The sequence below is a fragment of the Sylvia atricapilla genome, chromosome 2 (genome assembly GCF_009819655.1).
Source record: "Sylvia atricapilla isolate bSylAtr1 chromosome 2, bSylAtr1.pri, whole genome shotgun sequence".
In the NCBI taxonomy this organism is placed as follows: Eukaryota; Metazoa; Chordata; class Aves; order Passeriformes; family Sylviidae; genus Sylvia; species Sylvia atricapilla.
Genome location: NC_089141.1, coordinates 45,747,274 through 45,767,188, shown reverse-complemented (window position 1 = coordinate 45,767,188; position 19,915 = coordinate 45,747,274). Strand labels below are relative to the sequence as shown.

The following is a 19,915-nucleotide window of genomic DNA, read 5'->3' as shown; positions in this document are numbered from 1 at the left end:
AAGCTCATGCAGTTTTGCTTTTGAGTCAGATCCTGTTCCCCCGACATGTCTTGCTGCCTTCCAGAGAGTTACAGCCCATCCTGCAGATAACTTGCCTAGACCCAAAGACCTTTTTGAGAGAAAAGCTGCCTTATCTCCTGCATTCTTTGGAAAGGGATGCTCCTCACCGCTCTGTCCCTTCCTCTGTGGGCATTCAAGACAAACTTTCAGCCCTAGGAACTAAGATTGCTTGTGGTCTACTTTTTCCATGCCATGGTGTGACCATGCAAAGAGAAAGACCACGTAGGGCTACAAGACTTGCTTGGTATCTTCCCTCCCTGAGTGTGAACAGTTAGGGCTTTCAACAAAGGCTTGCTTGTAATTAAGAGAATATCTTGATGCAGTACTCAAACAGAAACCAGGTGCATAATTCAGGACACTCCACAATTAGGTAGGTCTCAGGATTTTTAAGTTCACAATTCTGTTTTTAGGCTCCTCAAGTGCAGTGTAGGCAAGGCATGGACACAAGAAGCCTTCTGAGCCTCCAAAAGCATTTAAACTCCTAAATCAAGCAAGAGACAAGAGGCATAATTATCCAAGGTCTTTCTTCCTTTTTCCACAGTTTGAAACTGAGCCAATTCCTCTCATGGAGATTGTTGGAAGTCATATAAAGAGCTGTACAACAGTTAACTACTGAGGTCTCTTTAAAGATAACTCGAGCTTTTGATTACGTTTTAGGGAAATTCCAGTCCTCACATGATCTAGAGATTTTGTTGTTGTTGTTGTTGTTTTTTCTAAAATTTCAGGCGAGGTGGAATTTGCATTGGTGAGAATAGCTTCCTATCCATAATACCAAAGAATTATTTTTCCAGTTTAAAACACAAATGTGCTACTTTAAGAATAATCAAACCACTAATTTTTCATACATATTAAATGCATAAGTGTATGTTTGTCTGGCAGTTATGCTCATTTTTTAAGATCTTCTTTCCTCCCCATGAAGAAGCTTACATGCATCTGTAGGGGTGGAAGTAGAGCTAATCATGGAGATATGAAAAGGGGTCTCTGAAAACATCTTGCACAACTGTTCCTAGGAATGTAGTGACTCAGAAGAAAAAGCGACTTTCTCTTATCAGGAGCTTGTTTCTTCCTCGAGGACTTCAATCCAGAAACATGATCCTTTTTCTGTTCCCAGTAACCGACATCCTGCTCTTCCAAGGCCAGAGCAACACTTTGGACCTACTCTTGCATTTTCAGTCACTCCCTCACCAATCCCCTATCGTGGCTCCAAAGGTGTTTTCCATCCTCAGAGGCTTGACGGCTCCTGCCGGTAAAACGTGCCCTTTGTTATCTCTTTGCCTGTGGGCACACGTTCCTGAAGTGGAGCAGGAAAACATCGACACCGGCCCGGGGAGAGCAGCTGCTCAAGCGGGAGCAGATGGAGCTGGCATGGCGAGGGGCCGGCAGTCCACCAGAGCCTGGGGGGATTCAGCCTTCTCCTATGTACATCCCTACTCAGGCATGCTACCATGGACACCTGGAAACCTGCCTCCTTCCCTCTTGGTGCAGGAAAGTGCTCCTATATAGTCGGTGGGCCGAGAGCTGCTGTCACACAAATACCCTGGTGCTGACACCCTATGCAAGAGACAACAAAATTGAAGTACGAGAAAGAGAATAAGGAATTTTCCTGTCTCAGAGATAAGGAGATTGCTCCTGCCATGGCAAGGGAAAGAGTTGGGGCTGCAGTGCCAAGTGCTCCTGGAGGCAGGGGATGCCTCAATGGAGCCTGGTGCTCCCTGCTGAGATGGAGCCCAGACTCAGCTACTGAAGGCAGCAGTGTCCCTCACCCTGACCTGGAAGCTGCCCGTGCCCCATGAGGTTGCTCTGGTCTGGGATGTGCTCTGAGGTCCAGAGCAAAGGCAGAGCCTGCTGAGAGGGTCACAGGTAAACGCACCACAGCAGCTTGCAGAACCCACGAAAAACATGGGAGGAAGGAGTGAGAGTCCAGCAGTCATTGCTGCTTTCCAGGCAGGTTCCTCACCGTGTCTCACCATGCCACTCCCTTCCCTGCCCAACTCACTGGTCCCTTCCCGACAGCCCAGGAGAAAGCAAGGGCCAGTATGAAGCGTTAGGAGCACAGTCAGCACAAAACGATGAAGGAATCAGCAGTGTGTTTTTATCTGACCTTAAATGTTTAGCCTTTGTGAACATCACGCTCTATATAGGAAGGAGGAAGGAAGGAAGGAAGGAAGGAAGGAAGGAAGGAAGGAAGGAAGGAAGGAAGGAAGGAAGGAAGGAAGGAAGGAAGGAAGGAAGGAAGGAAGGAAGGAAGGAAGGAAGGAAGGAGGGAAGGAGGGAAGGAGGGAAGGAGGGAAGGAGGGAAGGAGGGAAGGAGGGAAGGAGGGAAGGAGGGAAGGAGGGAAGGAGGGAAGGAAGGAAGGAAGGAAGGAAGGAAGGAAGGAAGGAAGGAAGGAAGGAAGGAAGGAAGGAAGGAAGGAAGGAAGGAAGGAAGGAAGGAAGGAAGGAAGGAAGGAAGGAAGGAAGGAAGGAAGGAAGGAAGGAAGGAAGGAAGGAAGGAAGGAAGGAAGGAAGGAAGGAAGGAAGGAAGGGTGGGTAGCAGGGGCTGCAGTGTCGCGGCGGGGCCGGCAGGTGACGGTGTGGCTGCTCCGCAGGGATGCCGCCGATGGGAAATGTGTTTCCGCGTCCGAACTCTGTTACTGCCTTCATCTGACCTCGCAAGAGGAGTCTGGCACATCCTTTCTCCCCTCCCTGGGCTTGTGCCACCAGGGATGGATATAATGAGCTTGAAATGGCTCAGCATTCATTTCCCACCAGGCAGCACAGCAGCATCGAGCACAGTTCCACTTGTCTTCCTCCCTCTGCAGTGTTTTTTCCTTTCTTCTGATAGCTGTTGCTACTACAATACAAGACGTCAGCCAGTGCTGCCGTGTAAAACACGACCTCACGGAGCAGAACCTGCCAATTGCTGTGGCACCATCTGGAGAGCCCTGGTGGCACTAAAGAAAGCCTTTACATGTCCTACATAAGCCATGTTTGAATGGCTGAACAAATCCCTCCTCCTCACTTTTCTATCCTCAGTTCTCCACACTCATCACACCCCTGATATCCTCTTTTACAGCTGCTCTTCAAGAATCTAGTCCAAAGCCCATTCAAATCAGTCCCATTGGCTGCAGTTAGCTTTGGACCATGGCCTAGATCTCCTTTACTGGCTCTTGGCTTTATGCCTCTTCCAAGCCCTCAGTTGGAAGAGTCTTTGTCTTTGAAGGCTGCCTTTCATCAAATTTCCCTTAGTTCCCCCTTCTTTCAGGATGTGTCTCTACACTGAGTAAGTGATGGCTTCAGAAAGTGTATTGGGATGCAGCAGAGGCCATCTAAGAAATGGCAGAAGACTGAGAGATTCCTGGCAAAGAGGGATATCTTCTGGAGTGGCAGCAGTGAAATTAGGGTGGCCAACAGCCAAGGTATGTCAGGCTGCAAAAGGAAACTCAAGCAGGCAAGGAAGCTCTTCCAGTAGCTAGGCTGCACCCATGGCCCCATGGGCAACTCCCCTCTGCTTCCCTGCCTGCTTCTTTTGGGCCACCAGATCCTGCAGAAGCTCATGCTTTGTGTGAAATGTAGTGCAGGTGCAGGTGTGCAGGTGAGCTGTTTCCAAAATGAAAGATATTTCATTTCAATTTTTGCAGGATGATGAGTATTTTGTTGGGTTGATGAGTTGATCCAGCTGCTTCTGTTTGCTGCAGAAACAGGAGGCAGAAAGGGAGCACTAGGATTTTGGATTAATGTGACATGCCACTGCACCCTCAGACTGGGGTGTGACTCAAATTCCTGGCTCTTGCCCATCCATCACTGCTCTCCAGTTCTGCCCTTGCCTCCATCTGTAACATTGCTTTCTGCCCCGTGTTTTATTCCATGTAGGCTTGAAGGAGAGAGAAGGCTTGAGACCAAATTGTTCCGCTTCTCCTCCTCTCTGCCACTCTTCCGGCTCCCAGCTACAATTCCTTCCCAATGGCATGGAGGGAAGCACTGTCTCTTTAGCTTCTCCCTCCCTGGATGTTTTTTAGTTGCTGCTGCATCTTCCTCCATCATGCACTGCATGCCCCATAACCAGGCATGGTGCCAGGCTGGTGGCACAGCGTGCAGAGGTAACACCACACCTCCCTTGATCTGACTTCCCCACCTCCGTGTGGACACGGCCTGCAGGTGTCAGCTTGTCTCTTCCCAGGTCCTGAGGCCAGCCTGTAAAAGCCCTGTGTCTCTTAAGCGTCCCTCCCCACACTCTCCCGAGTGTTTATAGGGCTACAAGCAGTGAAGAATGAAGGCCTGACCTATCTAGGGACCACCTATCTGGGGACGAGAAGCATGGACACAAAGACTTTCCAACAAGCTATCACTAGCCCCAGCCCTCTGTAATCCAGTGGCTGGGACACCACAGTGAGGGTGGGATATTCCAGATCTTCCATGAGCAGTGCTGCTGTGTGGCTTACCTCACTCCACAGAGCCAAGCTGAGAGGATGGGATAAAAGGAGGCATAGGGGCAAATGGGACTTCGCAGGAGCAGGACATAAATCCGCCACCCTAAGTGGATTTTTATATCCCACATCTCTGCAGATTTTCTGACAATTTCCAGTGCTTGCTTCTAAATGGATTTGGATTATTTTTCGCAGGAACTGTGAGGCAGCTCTGTAAGATTTTTTGCCAAGAAAGAGCTCCACTTACAGCCCTGAGCAAGCAAGACTCTAAGTACCTGATTTGTCATAACCAGGGACAGCTGGAACAAACCCTGCATGTAACTGAATAAACACTACTGCAGAGCAACTGCATTATATGGAAATACCTGCCAGGATCACACCACTTTCCTTTAGTGTATGGACCAGAAGGAATGTGGAGACAAGTGAGAAAACTCCATCACATTACAAGAGGGAATTAAGTTTCTACAAGGAAGGTGCAAGCTGCAGTTAACAGCTAAGTAAAACACACAAAGCACCTGGTTTCTGTATCATGACTTTTCCCTAGAAGCCAAATGGCATTCCCAGCTAATTACCTCATTGGTGTCATAATCCTGTAGCTGTTGAGGTCTTAGCATTACATCAGTTAACTTTTTCTTCACCCTTCTCCGTTAATGCCTCCCTCTGGCTTTTCCCCATAACAAACCGACGGCTTCAGCCTTCATTTGCCTCTCTTCTCACCCCTCCTGCTTTCAGTGCTTGCTCATCCTTCTGGCTGTCCACCCACTGGCAATGTTGCCTTCCATCACTGTCTGGACTGCCATTCCTCTGCTTGCCATCCTGTCCAGCTTCTGCTTTTGAGCTCTGGGAATCTGCTCTCAGTAATTTCTCTAAAAATCTCTAATAAGGCAGAAGTTGCCTGGAAAATTATTTTTCCTCACAAAAACTTTTCCTTTGGATTCTTAGGAAGCTGTTTTAAAGATAAGTACACTGTCCTCTCCTTGATATTAGGGCAAGAAACCATAGGCTATAACTGCAATACGGTAAGATAAGTTGGATGCTAGGAAAATGCACTCCTGGTAGGAGTAATGATGCACTGGAACAGAGAAGATTGTGACATCTGCAGTTACATAGGCCTTAGTGAAGAGAACAGAACAACATGTCTCAAGTGATCTTAATTTAGGCAGAAGAACAGAGTAGAAAGCTTAGTGGTTCCAGTTTCAGTTCAGAACAGTTTCAGTTCTGTTTCTGCTCCTTCAGGGATGCTCCCAAGGAATCCCTTCTTTGTCATGAAAGGGCCATGCAGCTTTACATTTTATGGCCCTTTCCTCTGCCTTTACCTCCACCTAATCTCATGCACAGCTCAAAATGCTCTCTTGCACACCTGCCATCATATGTACCTCTTTCTGTTTGAAGTGACACTGTCTCACTAAAGTATGTGGCATGAATTTAACAAACCATCAGTGATGTGGCAGCAGAAGGTGAAGTTGTGAGCAGGTTTCCAATCACAACTCCAGGAACCAGCCTGACTTTAGCAACAGGTTCTATCAAATCCATTCCAGGGTAACGGATTTGGTGCCTCCAAAGTAAAAGGGATTTCCCCCTCCTCCTCCTTTTATGACAGTTTTCATTTTTTTGGATAAAAATCCATCTTACAGAATAGATTAAAAATAATCCCAAACCAGGACTTGCTATTCTGCCACCTTATCTTGAGCAATGTCACCTCATGCAGTCTCACCCTTAGCCAAATACTGACTCACCACCAAGGGCTTAGCAGCGGGAAAGGAGAGAGGGCACACCAGATGAGAGATCAGCTCTCCTGGCTGCAATCCTGGCGGGGAGTGAGCAGCACGTGTTTGAATCAGAGGCACTTGAGCCGCCGTGCTGAAATGTTGTTAAAAGCCAGAATGCAAGGGGGCTGCTTTGCTGCTGCTTGTTGCAGGGAGGTGCAGCCTCCTCTCCTGGAGGGCTTGTGTTCAAAACATGACTTGGAGCCCTTCGATGCCACGCCCAGCTGAGGCTCCCAACAGGTAACTGTTTGCTTTTCTCTGGAGAAGGGTTTGGGCCCAGGCAAGTGGTGTTCAAACACAAGTCTCTGCACAGTCCAGGACGTGGTATACCTCCCCTGGCTCCACCTTGGTCCTGAGACAGCTTGGCCTGCCAGCAAGGGCTGTGGGTACCCTCTGCTCCATCCAAGGGGAGCTCCATCCCCTGTTTCTGACTTCTTTCTTACAGCAGTGAAGTCACTAATCCCTGCCTGCCTCTGCTCAGTGCTTTGAGGTCTGCAGGGAATGTCCAAAGCGGGCACAGCTGAATATATAATGGCACACATGGCCCATGCTAAAACAGAACACCAGAGTTGTCCAAATCACTCCTGAAGACAACTCTTCCAGTATCCCCTACCAAGCCTAGCCCTGGTAGTGGAGGCACAAACCATTGCACCTTCTGATTTCTGAGCCGGCTGGACGTGTTTTACTTTTGAATCTTAAATCACTCTGCCAAGGGATCTTTGAGCAGATGCTTTTCTCCTCCTGGGTCGGGGTCAAACCAGATCCAGGAGGAGAAACACATCTGCTCAAAGATGCTTTCATTTCATTCATTTTCTCCTGAGAAAATGAAGGTGCCACTGTCAGCAGCTCATTGTTACCATTGTTCTCTGCTAAGCCAAGCAACCCCATCTTTGCCAATGTTTCTTAGTGAATGCATTGTATTTGCAGTGCTCATTGCAATCTTCTTGCCTTGTTGGTCCTGGTCACCTACACCTGTGGAGTTTCTTCCCATTCCATCTATTTAGGGGTTGTTTGTGAAGAACATGCCTATTTGCAAAGACACCTGCCTCTTGTGACCAGTAAATCCTGGTGGATGGAGCCAGACATCAGGGCTCCTGATGAACACCTCATGCAGAAGGAGCACAAGTGCAGCCTCTCCTCCTTGCAATGGAGCTGCTGCTAGAAGCAAATGATTTCTGGGACAAGCCCTGATATGAGGCAGCAAGTACGTCAGACCTTATAGTAGAGGAACCACGTGTTTGAGTTTCCTACTCCATGAATGAGGCTGGCCAGGCCTGATTCATCACCAAAGCACGCTGGGGAGAGAGGCACTCAGCTCATTTCCTCTGCATTTTATTTGTCCTTGCATATGTTGTGATCCCCAAAGTGCCGGGGAACAAAGGAGCTGCATACCAGGACAATAAGCAGAGGGAGAAAAGGAGATGTAGAAAGGCAAAGATTAGGACAAGCCTTGCCTCCAAGCACTTTAGCCTTTGCTCCACCATTCTTTGCACTTGCTGTTAAAGCACTGCTAGGGCACGTTGGTGCTGGCATAGTGCAAGGAAAGACATTGGGAAAGGTGCTCCTGCCACTGAGATAGGAGCAGTGATGATAAATGTTAAGTATTAAATGAATGTAAGTAGTGGGTGGGTGAAAGTAGATAGCATTCACTACTAACACAGACACTGCAGTGTTTCCACATTTCATTGTCATTTCATTTCATTGTCATTTCATTTCATTGTCATTTCATTTCATTTCATTGTCCTTTCTAGATTTCTTCCTGAGTGCTGTATTGAATATCCTTGAAGATCTGGCCACCATTCTTATCCCCATCTAGGGAAGAATAAAGCAGAAAGGGTATTGCCTTTCTGAGTTACAGTTTTTTGGAAGCTGTGTGTGTGCATATGTGTTTGCATGGTTTGCCTATGCTGATGTGTAAAGGTCTCTCTACGCTATAAGGAGTGAAGGGAGCACAGTGGCCCTGCTTTGGTGGAGGTTGCAGGGCTGGCATCCCATTCCTGGTTGCACTTCAAAGCACCAAAGCCTTTCTGAGCAATATTTCATCTCACAGCCTGCAACATCTCTCTTCAGCTGAGTTTGTGGCAGCAGCAGCAATGACAGAGTAGGAGGTAGCAACCTTCAGTGTCTGACCGGAGAGTCTTCCACACCTTAGGTTAAACCACTGCTTTCAGAATTGATTTGTGGGCATAATTATCCAGAAATGGAGAGATTTTCAGGGAAAAATATGGGTTTGTAATAAAGGAGCCAAGTATAGCCTTGCAATCCTACTTTTCATGTTGCCATTGCCGCAGGACGGTGGAACAAGGTCCTGTTGTGGGGGAGGTAAGGCAGGGCTAGCAGCAGCTGTGTTTGACAGCAGCCCTGAGCTGCTGCTAGCATTTGCCCAGCAGTTTTCCATTTTCCTCAGACACCTGGAGGAGGGAGAGGTCCTGCCTTGCAGTCTTCCACGGGATGGCAGTCAGTGTCTCAGGGCAGAAGCAGGAGAAGGCTTTCCCTGGATCTGAGCAAAGTAGGAGCAGGAAAGGTGTTGCCTGTGCAAAGCTCAATCAAGACTTGCAGCCTCACTATCTTCCCTGGAACCACAGGAAGAATTGATGTCTCCTTAGTTCCTGATGGGGTGGATGCCATGTCAAGGTGCACCCAGGGACAGGAGAATTGACCTGAATCTTGCTCAGCTTTTCCTCAAAATAATCAACATTGAACACATACAATTTTGGGGGACATACCTCTCCCACACTTGCCTAAAAGACTTCACTATTGCCCAAGAAGGAAATAAAAAATGTCTCACTCTCCACTATCTCTTGTCTAATTTTAAAAGTGTTTTGAGAATATTTTATGGATATTCTATCCTAGGGTTAATTTATTTACAAATAAATCATAAACTATTTCATAAGGGGAGGTGTCTCCTAGCTAGATGGATATATCTGGACAACTGGTTTTGGTGAGGTGACAAGGTTCAAGAACTCTAGTGGCTCTACAACTCCCCAAGTCAGCCTTGCCTTTCCCAGGGGGAAAGAAGAACTCTGTAGGGCTGGCTGTTCTGTCAGGTGAAGTTACTTGCTAAACAAATAAACTATGTCAGCTCTTGGAAGAAAAATACTTTATTCATTAAAACTAAACCATGCAGTTCTGATTCTGCTTCTGCTGCTAAAAACACCTCGGCACTGCGGTCAAATGATTCATATTGGTTGTGCATGGTTTTTGTTTTCAGAGCAGTGCACAAAGAAAATCAAAACTGAATGCACTATACTAAATAAAGGACAGGCAACATTTCAGCCACCGTGTATGCTGTTCAGCCAGGGCAGCGTGCTCAACAAATTCTAGAATAAAATCGAGGTATTTTGTGTGAAAGACGTCCTTTCTGAGGCTAGATCTCTTTTTATAGTGGCCCCTGAATTGTAATGTCAGTGCCAGACATTGTAAAAGGTACATGGAAATCGTTCCACTTCACATTACCAGTGACAGGTTAATGCTAATGAATAGAGATTAAAAGTTCTGATGTTTATAAATGGTTTCATGCTCCTCAAAAGCTTAAGAAATATTACTTAAAATAATATGGTGCTTTGCTTCTTAAGCAGAACAGCTTTATTAGAATTTTGCTCATATAATGATTAGTAAATGTTCTCACTTATTGACTGCATTTTGATGAATAAGGATATACAGGCTCGGATGATAAATTTCTCAGGCAACTTGCATGAAAAAATACCAGAAACAGTCCTGTTTGCACACAGATATTAATGTCCACAGAGGAAAGAAAAGCAATAGACAAATTACACCTTCAGTTCAAGTTTCCACCATAGTGTTAGAAGTTTCATTTAAGACGAGAAAACCCCAATGAGCTGTGCCAAGCTATTTGCTCTCCCCCTCGCTTTCAGCCGAGGGACTGGGAACATCCTCTGGCCAGGCTGCGACAGGTTGCGCTCCTCTTTTTCCTCCTCCCATGGCACTCCCGGGCCCGCAGAGCGGGAAGGCCCATGACGGTCCCCGAGGGATGCTCGAGGGGTTTTTGCTGCCGAGTACAGGACAGGAACCTTCCCGTCGAGGAGAGAAGGCAGATCCGCCCGACGGACATCAAACCGGCCAGTTCCTACTTCCTTCCAACCGGTGTTTTCTGTTTCTAGCTCGGCTGGGATTTGTTCTCCAGTTAGCTGGGGTCCCCGTTGTCGGGACGGGGAAGGTGTTCCTAGAAGCGGGGAAGGCAGGCTGGGCCCGGGGCGGCCCGCAGACTCCGCTGCCCATCTTCCGCAGGGAAGCCCCGGCCGGGCTCTCTCCCCGCTCCAGCCCGCAGGGGCCGAGCTCTCCTGCACTCCGGGCTGGGCCGAAAAACAGCACCCAGGAAAAGTCCCCGGTGCTGGGCAGTGTCTCGGGAGGCAGCCGGCCACCATCCCCTGCTGGGTGTAAAAACAAGTCTACAGAGAAAAACCGCGCAGAGAGCCACGCCGGGACAGGAGCTCATGCTGCAGAGAGATTTCTCCTCTCCAAGGCGGAGTCCGAGCTTACGAAAGAGTTGGAAGGAAGAGAGGCATGAGCTTTTTCCCAAAGGACAATGCCCCTGGGACCAGTCCTACCCCAGACATATAACGCTGTCTGCTCGCTGCCCGGAGAGCACCCGCGACTTTTTCTGTTTCATCCCGGGGTCGCGTTCACCCCTCGAAGAGGCGAGCGCAGCCCTGGAGCCGCGGAGTGCCCCGGAGCCCAGACGGGCGCGGAGCCGCGGGCAGCAGCGCAGGGTCCCCGCAGCCGCTGGCGGAGCCCGGAGGAGGGTTTGGCTACCTGTGCCGCTCATCGGGAGCCGGTCATCGGGGGAGAAAAATCCTGCCCGCAGGACACGTGGGCTTTTTCTTTTTTAATTTTAAATTTTTTTTTCTCTTTTTTTTTTTTTTTTTTTATTTCCTCCCCTCTTTCTTACTCAAAAGCAAAAGAAAACGAAAGAAACCAGGTTCCAGTTTCCAAAGAAGTAAGTAACAGTCCTGAGAGAGTCCTCGGTAGAGCCGATGCCCTGGGGCGACTGGGAGGGACGGGGACGGCGGCGCGCCAGCCCGTGGATGGTCCGGGATACTCGGGCCCGTGTGCGCACTCGTGGACCGACGGACGCGGCGGGACGCGCGCCCCGACCGAGCAGGTGTCCGCGGCAAGGACGGCAGCGTGCGCTCGCTTCTCCTCCGTTTTCCACACCGCTCCGTGCATCCAGGCTGGCACACACCGTCGGCGGCCACCTGTGACCCGCCTTCCCCGGGGGAAGCTGTACCGCAGGGCTCGCTGAGGCGCCGGCGGCCCGGGGGAGCGGGGCCCAGCTCGCCGCCATCCCGGCGGCTCCCCGCGGCCTCCTCCGGCGCTAGCGCCCACAGCGAGCCTCTCCTTGTCACAGCCGGGCATCCTACATTTACTCTCCGGAGGACGCGACTTTCGGAATGGAGGCACCGCGTTTCCCCGGGGGAAGGCACGAGTGGGTCGGCACGGCACGGCACGGCTCGGCAGGGCGAAGGGAAGCTGGCGCCAGCTTCTCGGCTCTTTTCCATGTCCCATCCTTTTCCTCGTCCCGGGCCGTGGGGCTCCCCGCGGCTCATCGAGAGTCCTGCTGCCTTCTGGGGACTAAGCTGGGGGAGAGAAGGTCCCTGGAGGCTCCCGAGGGAAGGTTCCCGGCGGGGCACGCCTGGAGATCCTCCTTGGTCTGGAGCTCCCCGGAGGACACCACGCAGTCTTGTTCAGGGTCATTGCTGTTGCCCGCCCCTCGCTTTTTGTCTTCCTCTTTCTTCCACTTCATCCGTCGGTTCTGGAACCAGATCTTGATGTGCCTCTCGGTCAAGTTCAACATGACAGCCAGCTCCACCCGCCGCGGCCTGGAGATGTACTTGTTGAAGAGAAACTCCTTCTCCAGCTCCAGCAGCTGAGCCCGCGTGTACGCCGTCCTCGTCCGCTTGTTCTCCTCCGGTTCCACCATGTAGGATCCCCCTGGAGAGAAGCGAGAGTCAGCCTGGGCCCGCCCAGGGACCGCGGCCCGAGACCCCTGCGCGGCGCGGGGGATACGCGGGGAAGCAAGCGGGGTGAGGGGAGGCCTCGGGGAGCTTTCCTGCTGGGCTGAGTGAGGAGGTGCTGCTGGCACTTTATTTTACAATAATTCAGTATTTTTTAGCAATGATTTGGATGAGGTTTATCAGGGAAGCGCCGTCTCTGAGGCCGAGGGAGAAACTCATGTGCCACTATTTGAATGACACTGAGAGCTCAGAAAAGGCTCCCGGATCCAGGGCCGCAATTGTTCGGGCTCGTGTTAAAATTAAATTTAAAAAAAAAAAATTAAAAAGTAAGAAAAGAAAAAGAAAAAAAACTCCACCGCACACACACAAACCAATGCAAAACGGAAAAATCTAACCCGTCAAAAAAGAAAAAATCAAAAAAACCCCACCAACGCACCCAAAACAATCAAAGAAATAAACAGACAAAAAAACCCCAACACCCACTAAAACCAAGTAATAATAATTATAATTAGTGGGCCTGCCGGGCCAGGCCGGGAGTCGGACCTCAGCCGCTCCATTTGGCCAAACTGATGAAACCTTGGGTTTCTTGTTCCCGTAAGGAGCGGCAGCAGCGGGATCGCCGCTCCCCCCGCAGTCCTGCATGGACGCTGGGGCGCGGGCAGAACAGGCAGGAGCACCGAGATGGGCCGAAGGTGGGCACGGAAACTCAGGGAACGTTTTTGGGACTGATATCATCTGCGGGGAATGGTGCTTGAAACAGCCAGAACGAAATAATCATTTCAAGAGAGATACGTAAACTCTCCCACTGCTCATCTTCCTATTCCCACGGTTCTGTATTTATATATACAGTGTTTGTAAATGTAAACCTAAGTATAAAACTTATATATGTATTTAAAACATATATTTAAATACACATATAATGTTTGCAAAGTGACGTGTACATATGTGCGTATATAAATATTAAAATCAATGTATATTGTGTATAAAAATGTTGGTAAATGTGACCTTATGCATGCATGAGTCTGTACCTGAAAAAAAAAAAAACAAAAAAAACAAAAAAAACAAAAAAAAACAAAACAAAACAAAACAAAAAAAAAAAACCACAAAAAAGCACCTTGCTCTGTTACTTTAAACTAAACTGGAGCTACCGGGAAGGCGGAACGCCCGGGGTCTGTCGGAGGGAAGGGGTCGGTCGGGCCCCGGGACAAGGCCGGCAAGCCCGAGGCGAGAGTGGAGCCGGGGCCGGGCACGGCGTGTGGCACCGGGCCGGGCTCGGCCGCGGCCTCCCTCTCTGGGAGCCTTTCTTGGCAACAGAGCAAAGCCTCGCAGCATCCATGGTTGCCTAAATCCCAAAGGTTTCCATGAAAAATAAATCGTCGGGCGGTACGGTTTGCCATATACTCGGTACAAAACATGCCGGGGGTTGGCTGTGAGCGCTCTGTCGCGCTCGGCACAGCGCGGTGCCCCTTTCTCTTCCTGCGGCGTGCTCCGGCAGGAACCCTGAACACACATCACACCGACCGGGTCATGCACGGCCCCTGCCTGCTCCTCCTGGGAGGGCTGGGCACAGCAGCCAAGAATTTTAGGCTTCCACGGGGAAAGTTTCGCTTTCCTGCTGGTTTTGTCATTCTTCGGGCGCAGGAGAAAGAGAAAAAAAGAAAAAAGTGCAGTTCAAAAGTTTGGATGATTATTATTATTAATATTAATATTAATATTATTCCCGAAGTTCACTCAACTCATGGAAAACAATCTAATTTTCTCTCTCCGTCTCCCCACCTGCGCCCTGGCCCCATCCCTGGCGCCGTGTCCCCGGCCTGGGACAGACAACACGCTCTTCTTTCTACCTTTGTGGGCGGATGCACCTCTTGGGCGATTGGGGACAGCCACCTGTCCTGCCCTCCCCCTTGGGCTGCCCCATGCAATTCCCAAACTATTTCGCCGAGATTTTAATACTCCGGTCCTTTTTCCAACTGTCTATTTGAACAAAGCCATTAATATAATATTTGCCGTATAGGCGTGACGGAGGCGCAGGACACGATAACATTGTGCAGGCAGAGACAGAAAAATTGTTGGGCAGCGGAACTTTCTGCCTAGATAGAGTTTCTTCCCCTCACTGGCAACTCTGTTTCGTTTGTGCATTGTTTTCCGTGCCCTGTTTTTTTCACTTGGAGAGGTGCATTTGTGGCTAAAACCCGCCGAGGAGCAGGAGGAGCGGGAGAGAGGGGCCAGGAGGGGAGGTGGGCTCTGCACCGGGGAGAGCCGAGAGGGTCTCGGCGGCTGCCCTGAGGGCTCGGGGGCTGCTCCGCGGCCGCACGGTGGGCTCAGGGACGCGGGGGACGCGCTGTCCCCTCCCGCCAGCCCTGCCTGCCGCTTCCCCGCCCGCTCCACCTCGCAGGTGCCTCCGCGACCCGGCCCCCGAGCGGAGCTCACCGCGCCCGCGGGAACACCGTGCTGCCCGAGGAAGCGGCTCCCGGGAGGCGTCACGACGTCCCGGCTTGGCCACAATTAGTTAATTGGTGAAAAATAATTTGTTAATAATTGCTGAGGCGCAGGGATTGATGAGCCCGCCGGCGGGGACTGGAGTGCCGGCTCCCGCCCCAGCGTTCAACCCAACGCTAGCAGCCCCAGTGCAGTGGGTCTGCAGAGGCTGGCGGAGGGGAAACGACCCTCCAGGACCTCTCCACGCTGCATCCGGGCGGTGGGAGCCGGGCCGGTGCAAGGGAGAGCTCCTGAGAGTCGAGCGGGACAGAAGCGGGGAGGGGGGCAGAGCGATGCGGAGGGGCTTACCGGTCCACTGTCCCTTCCAGGCGTGCGATTTGGTGGACTTCATCCAAGCGAAAGGCACCTGCACTCGGGGCTCCTCTATTGCCCCCGTGTCCGCCCCGTCTGCGAAAGGCAGCGCGTCCTGGTGGGGAGGAGGAAGATGAGGGTGGTGGTGATGATGGTGATGAAGGTGGGAGACCCCGGCATCTTCAGTGATGGGGGGCACCTCGTAAGGTGAAATGTCTGGCGGGCTGCCTTGCTCGAGAGCCCCTAAAGCGCTGGAATAAGGAGTCTGTTGCTGCCTGCCCATGTACAGGCAGGCGGGGGGGCTGGGGTTGTAGTCCTGCGCCTGGGCTCTCTGAAACGCACACGACTCCTTGTAGAGCTGCGCCGAGGCGTAATACTGCTCCTCGGTGTTCATGGCGAGCGGGGCCAAGGGGGCTTCGCAGCTTAGGGACACATAGGGCTGCTCCCGCTCGCGGAGCCCGGGATGCCTCTTTGACAGCTGGCGGCCCCGCCGGGCCCCACCGCCCTGCCCGGCTCCCGCCGCCTCCCCATAGGCGCCTCTCCCCCACGTGAGCCCTCCCGCAACCCTCCGGGGCGGGGCGCGGGCCGTAGGAGGCCACCCGGAGTGGCCCTGGTCCCGCAACCCCCTTCCTTCCCCTCAGCCGGGCCGATCCCGAGAGCCTCTTCCCTTCTGCGGGGCGCTGCTCCCCGCTTTGGGATGAAGAGCCCCGCGGCGGTGGGCTGCCGGGGCCGGGCAGGGGCTCAGGGGATCGCGCCCATGCGCGGGGCGCTCCGGACGGATGGTCCTTGAACACATCTTTTCCCTCTCGCTTGCCCAGAAAGCTGCTCATCCCTCAGTGACCCTCGGGCACGGAGAGGAAAACCCTCGGAGGGCAGAGACAGACTCGGCTCCTGGAGGGGTTTAGCGACAGGGCACTTTTGGCTGCGAGGGCATCTCCCCTAGGGATGTGGGTGTCCAGGGCGCTCCCTCGGGGGTACCCGTGTTCCGGAGCCCTGGGCGAAGGCCAGCACCCGCCGGTGGGGGACCACAATGCTATCACCAGAGCGAGCGATAGGCAGCGGATTGTTTGTCCAAGAGGTAAATTTGGGAGCCTTCCCCGCGGCTTGGGCTGCAATGTGTTGACCCTCGGAGATAATGTGCTCCGAGCTGGTGCCGGTTGACTTGGTGACGAGGCTATGAGGAGGCGGAGAGCTACCGAAAGGGACAAAGATCATTTCCCTGCCTCCCTGCGCTCGGCCCGGCCGCCGCTCTCTCCAGCTCCGGTGCAGGCACGCTTCCTATCTGCCCGGCCCGCCTCCTCTGGCCGCCGCTTCCCGGACACCGGCGCTCCGGCCGCCGCCGTCGGGGCGCGCTCCCGTGGCTCTGTGTAAGGCGAGTGTGGGTGGCCCGGCCCGGCCCCCCTCGACTCGGTTCGGCTCGGCTCGGCTCGGCTCGGCTCGGCTCGGCTCGGCTCGGCTCGGCTCGGCTCGGCCCGGCCCGGCCCGGCCCGGCTGGGCCAGTGGTGATTCGCGCCCGGAGCGGAGAGCCGGGAGGGTCCCGGTCCCTCGCTCCCGCGCCCTGTTCCCGTGGGGTCATAAACCCGGCCAGTCCATTACACTTTGAGTTTCCGCTCGGAACTCACGCGGGTCCCCCATCTCTTAGAAAGCATACTGAGCCTTTGATTCAATATTGAGCCATTAAGCGATTGCTTTCCCAAGCCATTTAACAGCAGCTCTTATGGATAAATAAACAAAAAAGGCTGTAAACCAATTATAGCGCGGATAGTGAAAAAGTATTTTATTAGCGGGAATTACAGATAGACATGGCTGCTGCTCGGGCTCCCTGCGCCCGGCACCTGTCCCCTCCTTCCCCTGTCATTCCGGGCAGGGTACGCGGCCCGGCGGGGCTCGCAAGACTGTGCGGCCAGCAGGGATGCGCAACTCCCTTCGTGGTGGTTCCCCCATCCGCCCCCGCGATGCTCCCACTCAGGTCTCTTGCAGGCACGGGTGTCCTTTGATCCTGAGACGTCTTACGCCCCGACCCCAGAGCAGCACCCACAGCCCCTTCCCCAGAGATCTGTTACCCGGAGCATTTACAGCTATGGGTTTTCCACGGGGAACCGGCACGGACAAACAAACCCGAGGCTATAAAACCCAGAGCAAATTGATTCATCTCCTGGGAGGACCATTACCCGGTGTCTTAATGCGGTCCTCTCTCTATAACGAACGTTTCTAAACAGAGCAAACACTTCACCCTCCCAAGCAAATGAATTTCCTATAATTTAGAGCTAATTCTCTTTCATTCTGCCTGCCTGAGCAGGCGATAAGGGCACGCTTTGCCGTTCTGACAACAAGGTGGCAAGCTGCAGAGCAGGAAAATACCCGCTGAGTATCCCGGCACTGGGGACCTCGGCCACGTCCTCAGGGTAGTGATGTCCGGCAGCCCGGGGCTCCCGGGGGCGGTGAGCCCGGCTGGAGCCGGATCCCAGGGATCACCTCTGCCTGCCTCCTCCACCTGGGATGCAATCACTGACACTCGGCTTGAGTCCTTCCACAGGTGTGGGTTCCCAGGAGAAGTCTCTGAGCAGTGAATGGGTCCCACCGGAGTGGGAAATGATCCACTTGATGTGGAAAATGGGTGATGGAGGAGGCCGATGAGAATGGTCAATGGCCTCACTAACCCCAGTACTGGGCACTGCAGACACAAATTCGTCCCTGAAATGGTCAATACCTGTGAGAGTTGCAGAAAGGTGTGCATACAAGGCACCAAAACATCTTCTACTAAACTCACAGAATTTCCTACTCCAAGGAGTTCCTGAGTGCTATGAATGTAATAGTCCTCAGCTGATTTTTCCACGTTTTAAGTCTCCTCTGCAACTTTATGTAAACATTTTGCCTCCCACCAGCTTGCAGCGAAGTGTTCCCCAGAATAAGTGCTGCCGTGTGAGACACTGCTGATCCTGCAGCTGACTGCATTTAACAGTCTAATTTTCCAACTAGAAGAGCCTTGAGATTTGTAGGTACAATGTAAGAAATTAAAAGGTGCATCCTTGCCTCTAGCTCGTTTGTGGACTTCGAATGGCGAGCCCAGGTTCTCCTGTATATACATTGTCATTTCCCTGCTGAGAACTTCCCTGTCTTTACTCCCCAAGTCTGGTTTTGGTAGGCTTGGAATGACAAGAAACTTGGCCATCCCTAAAGTCTTGTAGGCAACCACACAAAGAAAAAATGGCTGTTACAAACATCCTTATTCCCACTGATAGATGTTCAGTCAAGTTAGAGAAAAATAATGGACATGTTGCACGTAGGAACATATAAACAACAGATCAGGTAGAATTTCCCCCACCTTAAACCCCATTTGGATGTATGAGCAGTTACCTGCTCCAAGAAGTTTTAAAGGACTGTAGAAGACCCTCAAACCTGGGGATATTTATGGCTGGCATGTTTGCTTAAACCCCCAACTTCATTGATGGAGCTGAAAAACTTGGTGTTGTGTCTGGTGCATGATCTCAAAAACCAATTAATACAGTTGTAATTCAGGCTGAGAACAACCTCCAGATTTTAATATCTCCAGAACCTAGCTGGGCAGCCTGTTTCAGTGTTCTGTCAAAGAAGGAAGTTTTTCCTCATATTCAAATGGAATTTCCCATGTTTCTATTTGTGCCTGTTGTGCCTTTTCTTGTCGCTGGACACCACTGAAAAGAGTCTAACCCCATCCTCCTACACTCACCCTTAAGATATTTGTATATATAAACAGAAATTCTTATAGTAACCTTGCTACACCAAGAGATTAGACAAAAAGGAATCCATGATTGTGTACCAGTAATTAAGGGATGATGGTGATAGCAGCAGTGTTCATTAGAACAGCAGGTTGTAATTATCCTCAGCACAAGCACAGGAGTTCAGATATCCGAGCAGCAGTGACAAACCCTTCGGGTACACAGCTGCTGCCGTCCTGCAGTAACATCACACAATAACTGCACTGCAATACTTGAGTTAGCATGTTAGATTCAAGTATGTTTCAAGGACTGGTCAAGATCCTCTAGCTTAGTGTTTGACAGAGAAGAGACAATCTGCATAGTTAACTCATTCCATATTAGATGAAGCATAAAACTTTGCAATATAACACAAATCTCTGAATAGCCAGGGGTTTGGAAAGCAAGGTCACATGCCTAACATCTTATCTATGTGGTTTTAAAATGTATGCCAGCATATACAACATGCCCCTTGAAATTCAAGGGCATTTCCAATGTTCCCACCTCCAAATGGTTAATACAAGGGTTTTATGTGAGTCACTGTTCTTTGGAAGTCCTCGCCGGCAGTGTCTGACAGATATCACTGCAGGCTGCTGAGATCAGTGAAATGTAAAGCCATCTGGATGCAGTATTACCTTTTTTCCCTAGGAAAGGTGACAGGAGCATTTTGTTTGCCTTTCAACACAAATAATTTGTGAACCCCTACTCAATTAGCTCCCTTTCCTGTTGATGACAGTTTTATCATTCCTCCCACCACCCTGGCTGTCTAATTAGAGTGTAAAATAGTAAGGAGTATAGTTCAGTCACACTTCCTAAAGTAATCTGGTAAGGTTTTCTCTTTCTGTATAATATTTAATGACTTCTCAGTGCTCAAACCCTTTTCTGGAATCCACATTCAGACAGAAAAGAAATACTGAAGGTGAGTGGAGCATTTTCACAACAACCTCTTTTTCTCTCTCATCTGTGCTCAGACCAGCACAGGTAAACTCTATCCATGGCAAGAGACCTCAGTGGCAGAAGTTGACTGGGAAACAGAGCTTTCCCAGGGATTGATTTTTAACCCCCCACCATGGCTGTATCTAGCAGAAAGGTAACCTTTCACAAAGCTGGTTAATAATCAATAACCATGTGAAAACAAATCTGTCTTTCCCTCTTAGAGGTAACGATAAAAATGAGAGCACGAA

The 19,915-nt window shown here is 51.1% G+C and overlaps 1 protein-coding gene across 1 annotated transcript; it reads right to left on the bottom strand.

Annotated features, from left to right (window-relative positions):
* Positions 1–9,317: 9,317 nt before the first annotated feature.
* PDX1 (pancreatic and duodenal homeobox 1) lies at positions 9,318–15,494 on the bottom strand. The gene is made up of 2 exons (XM_066313116.1): positions 14,995–15,494; positions 9,318–12,184 (listed from the first exon to the last, which is right to left on the bottom strand). The coding sequence occupies exons 1-2, from the start codon at positions 15,389–15,391 to the stop codon at positions 11,796–11,798; spliced, it is 786 nt and encodes a 261-aa protein (XP_066169213.1). The 5' UTR covers positions 15,392–15,494; the 3' UTR covers positions 9,318–11,795.
* Positions 15,495–19,915: the final 4,421 nt, after the last annotated feature.

Excerpts from the sequence above, each read along its gene's own strand:
- PDX1 (XM_066313116.1), bottom strand. The coding sequence starts at position 15,391 with ATGAACACCGAGGAGCAGTATTACGCCTCGGCGCAGCTCTACAAGGAG. Across the intron at positions 12,185-14,994 it reads CTGGAAGGGACAGTGGACCG|GGGGATCCTACATGGTGGAA; the intron begins GTAAGCCCCTCC and ends GCTTCTCTCCAG.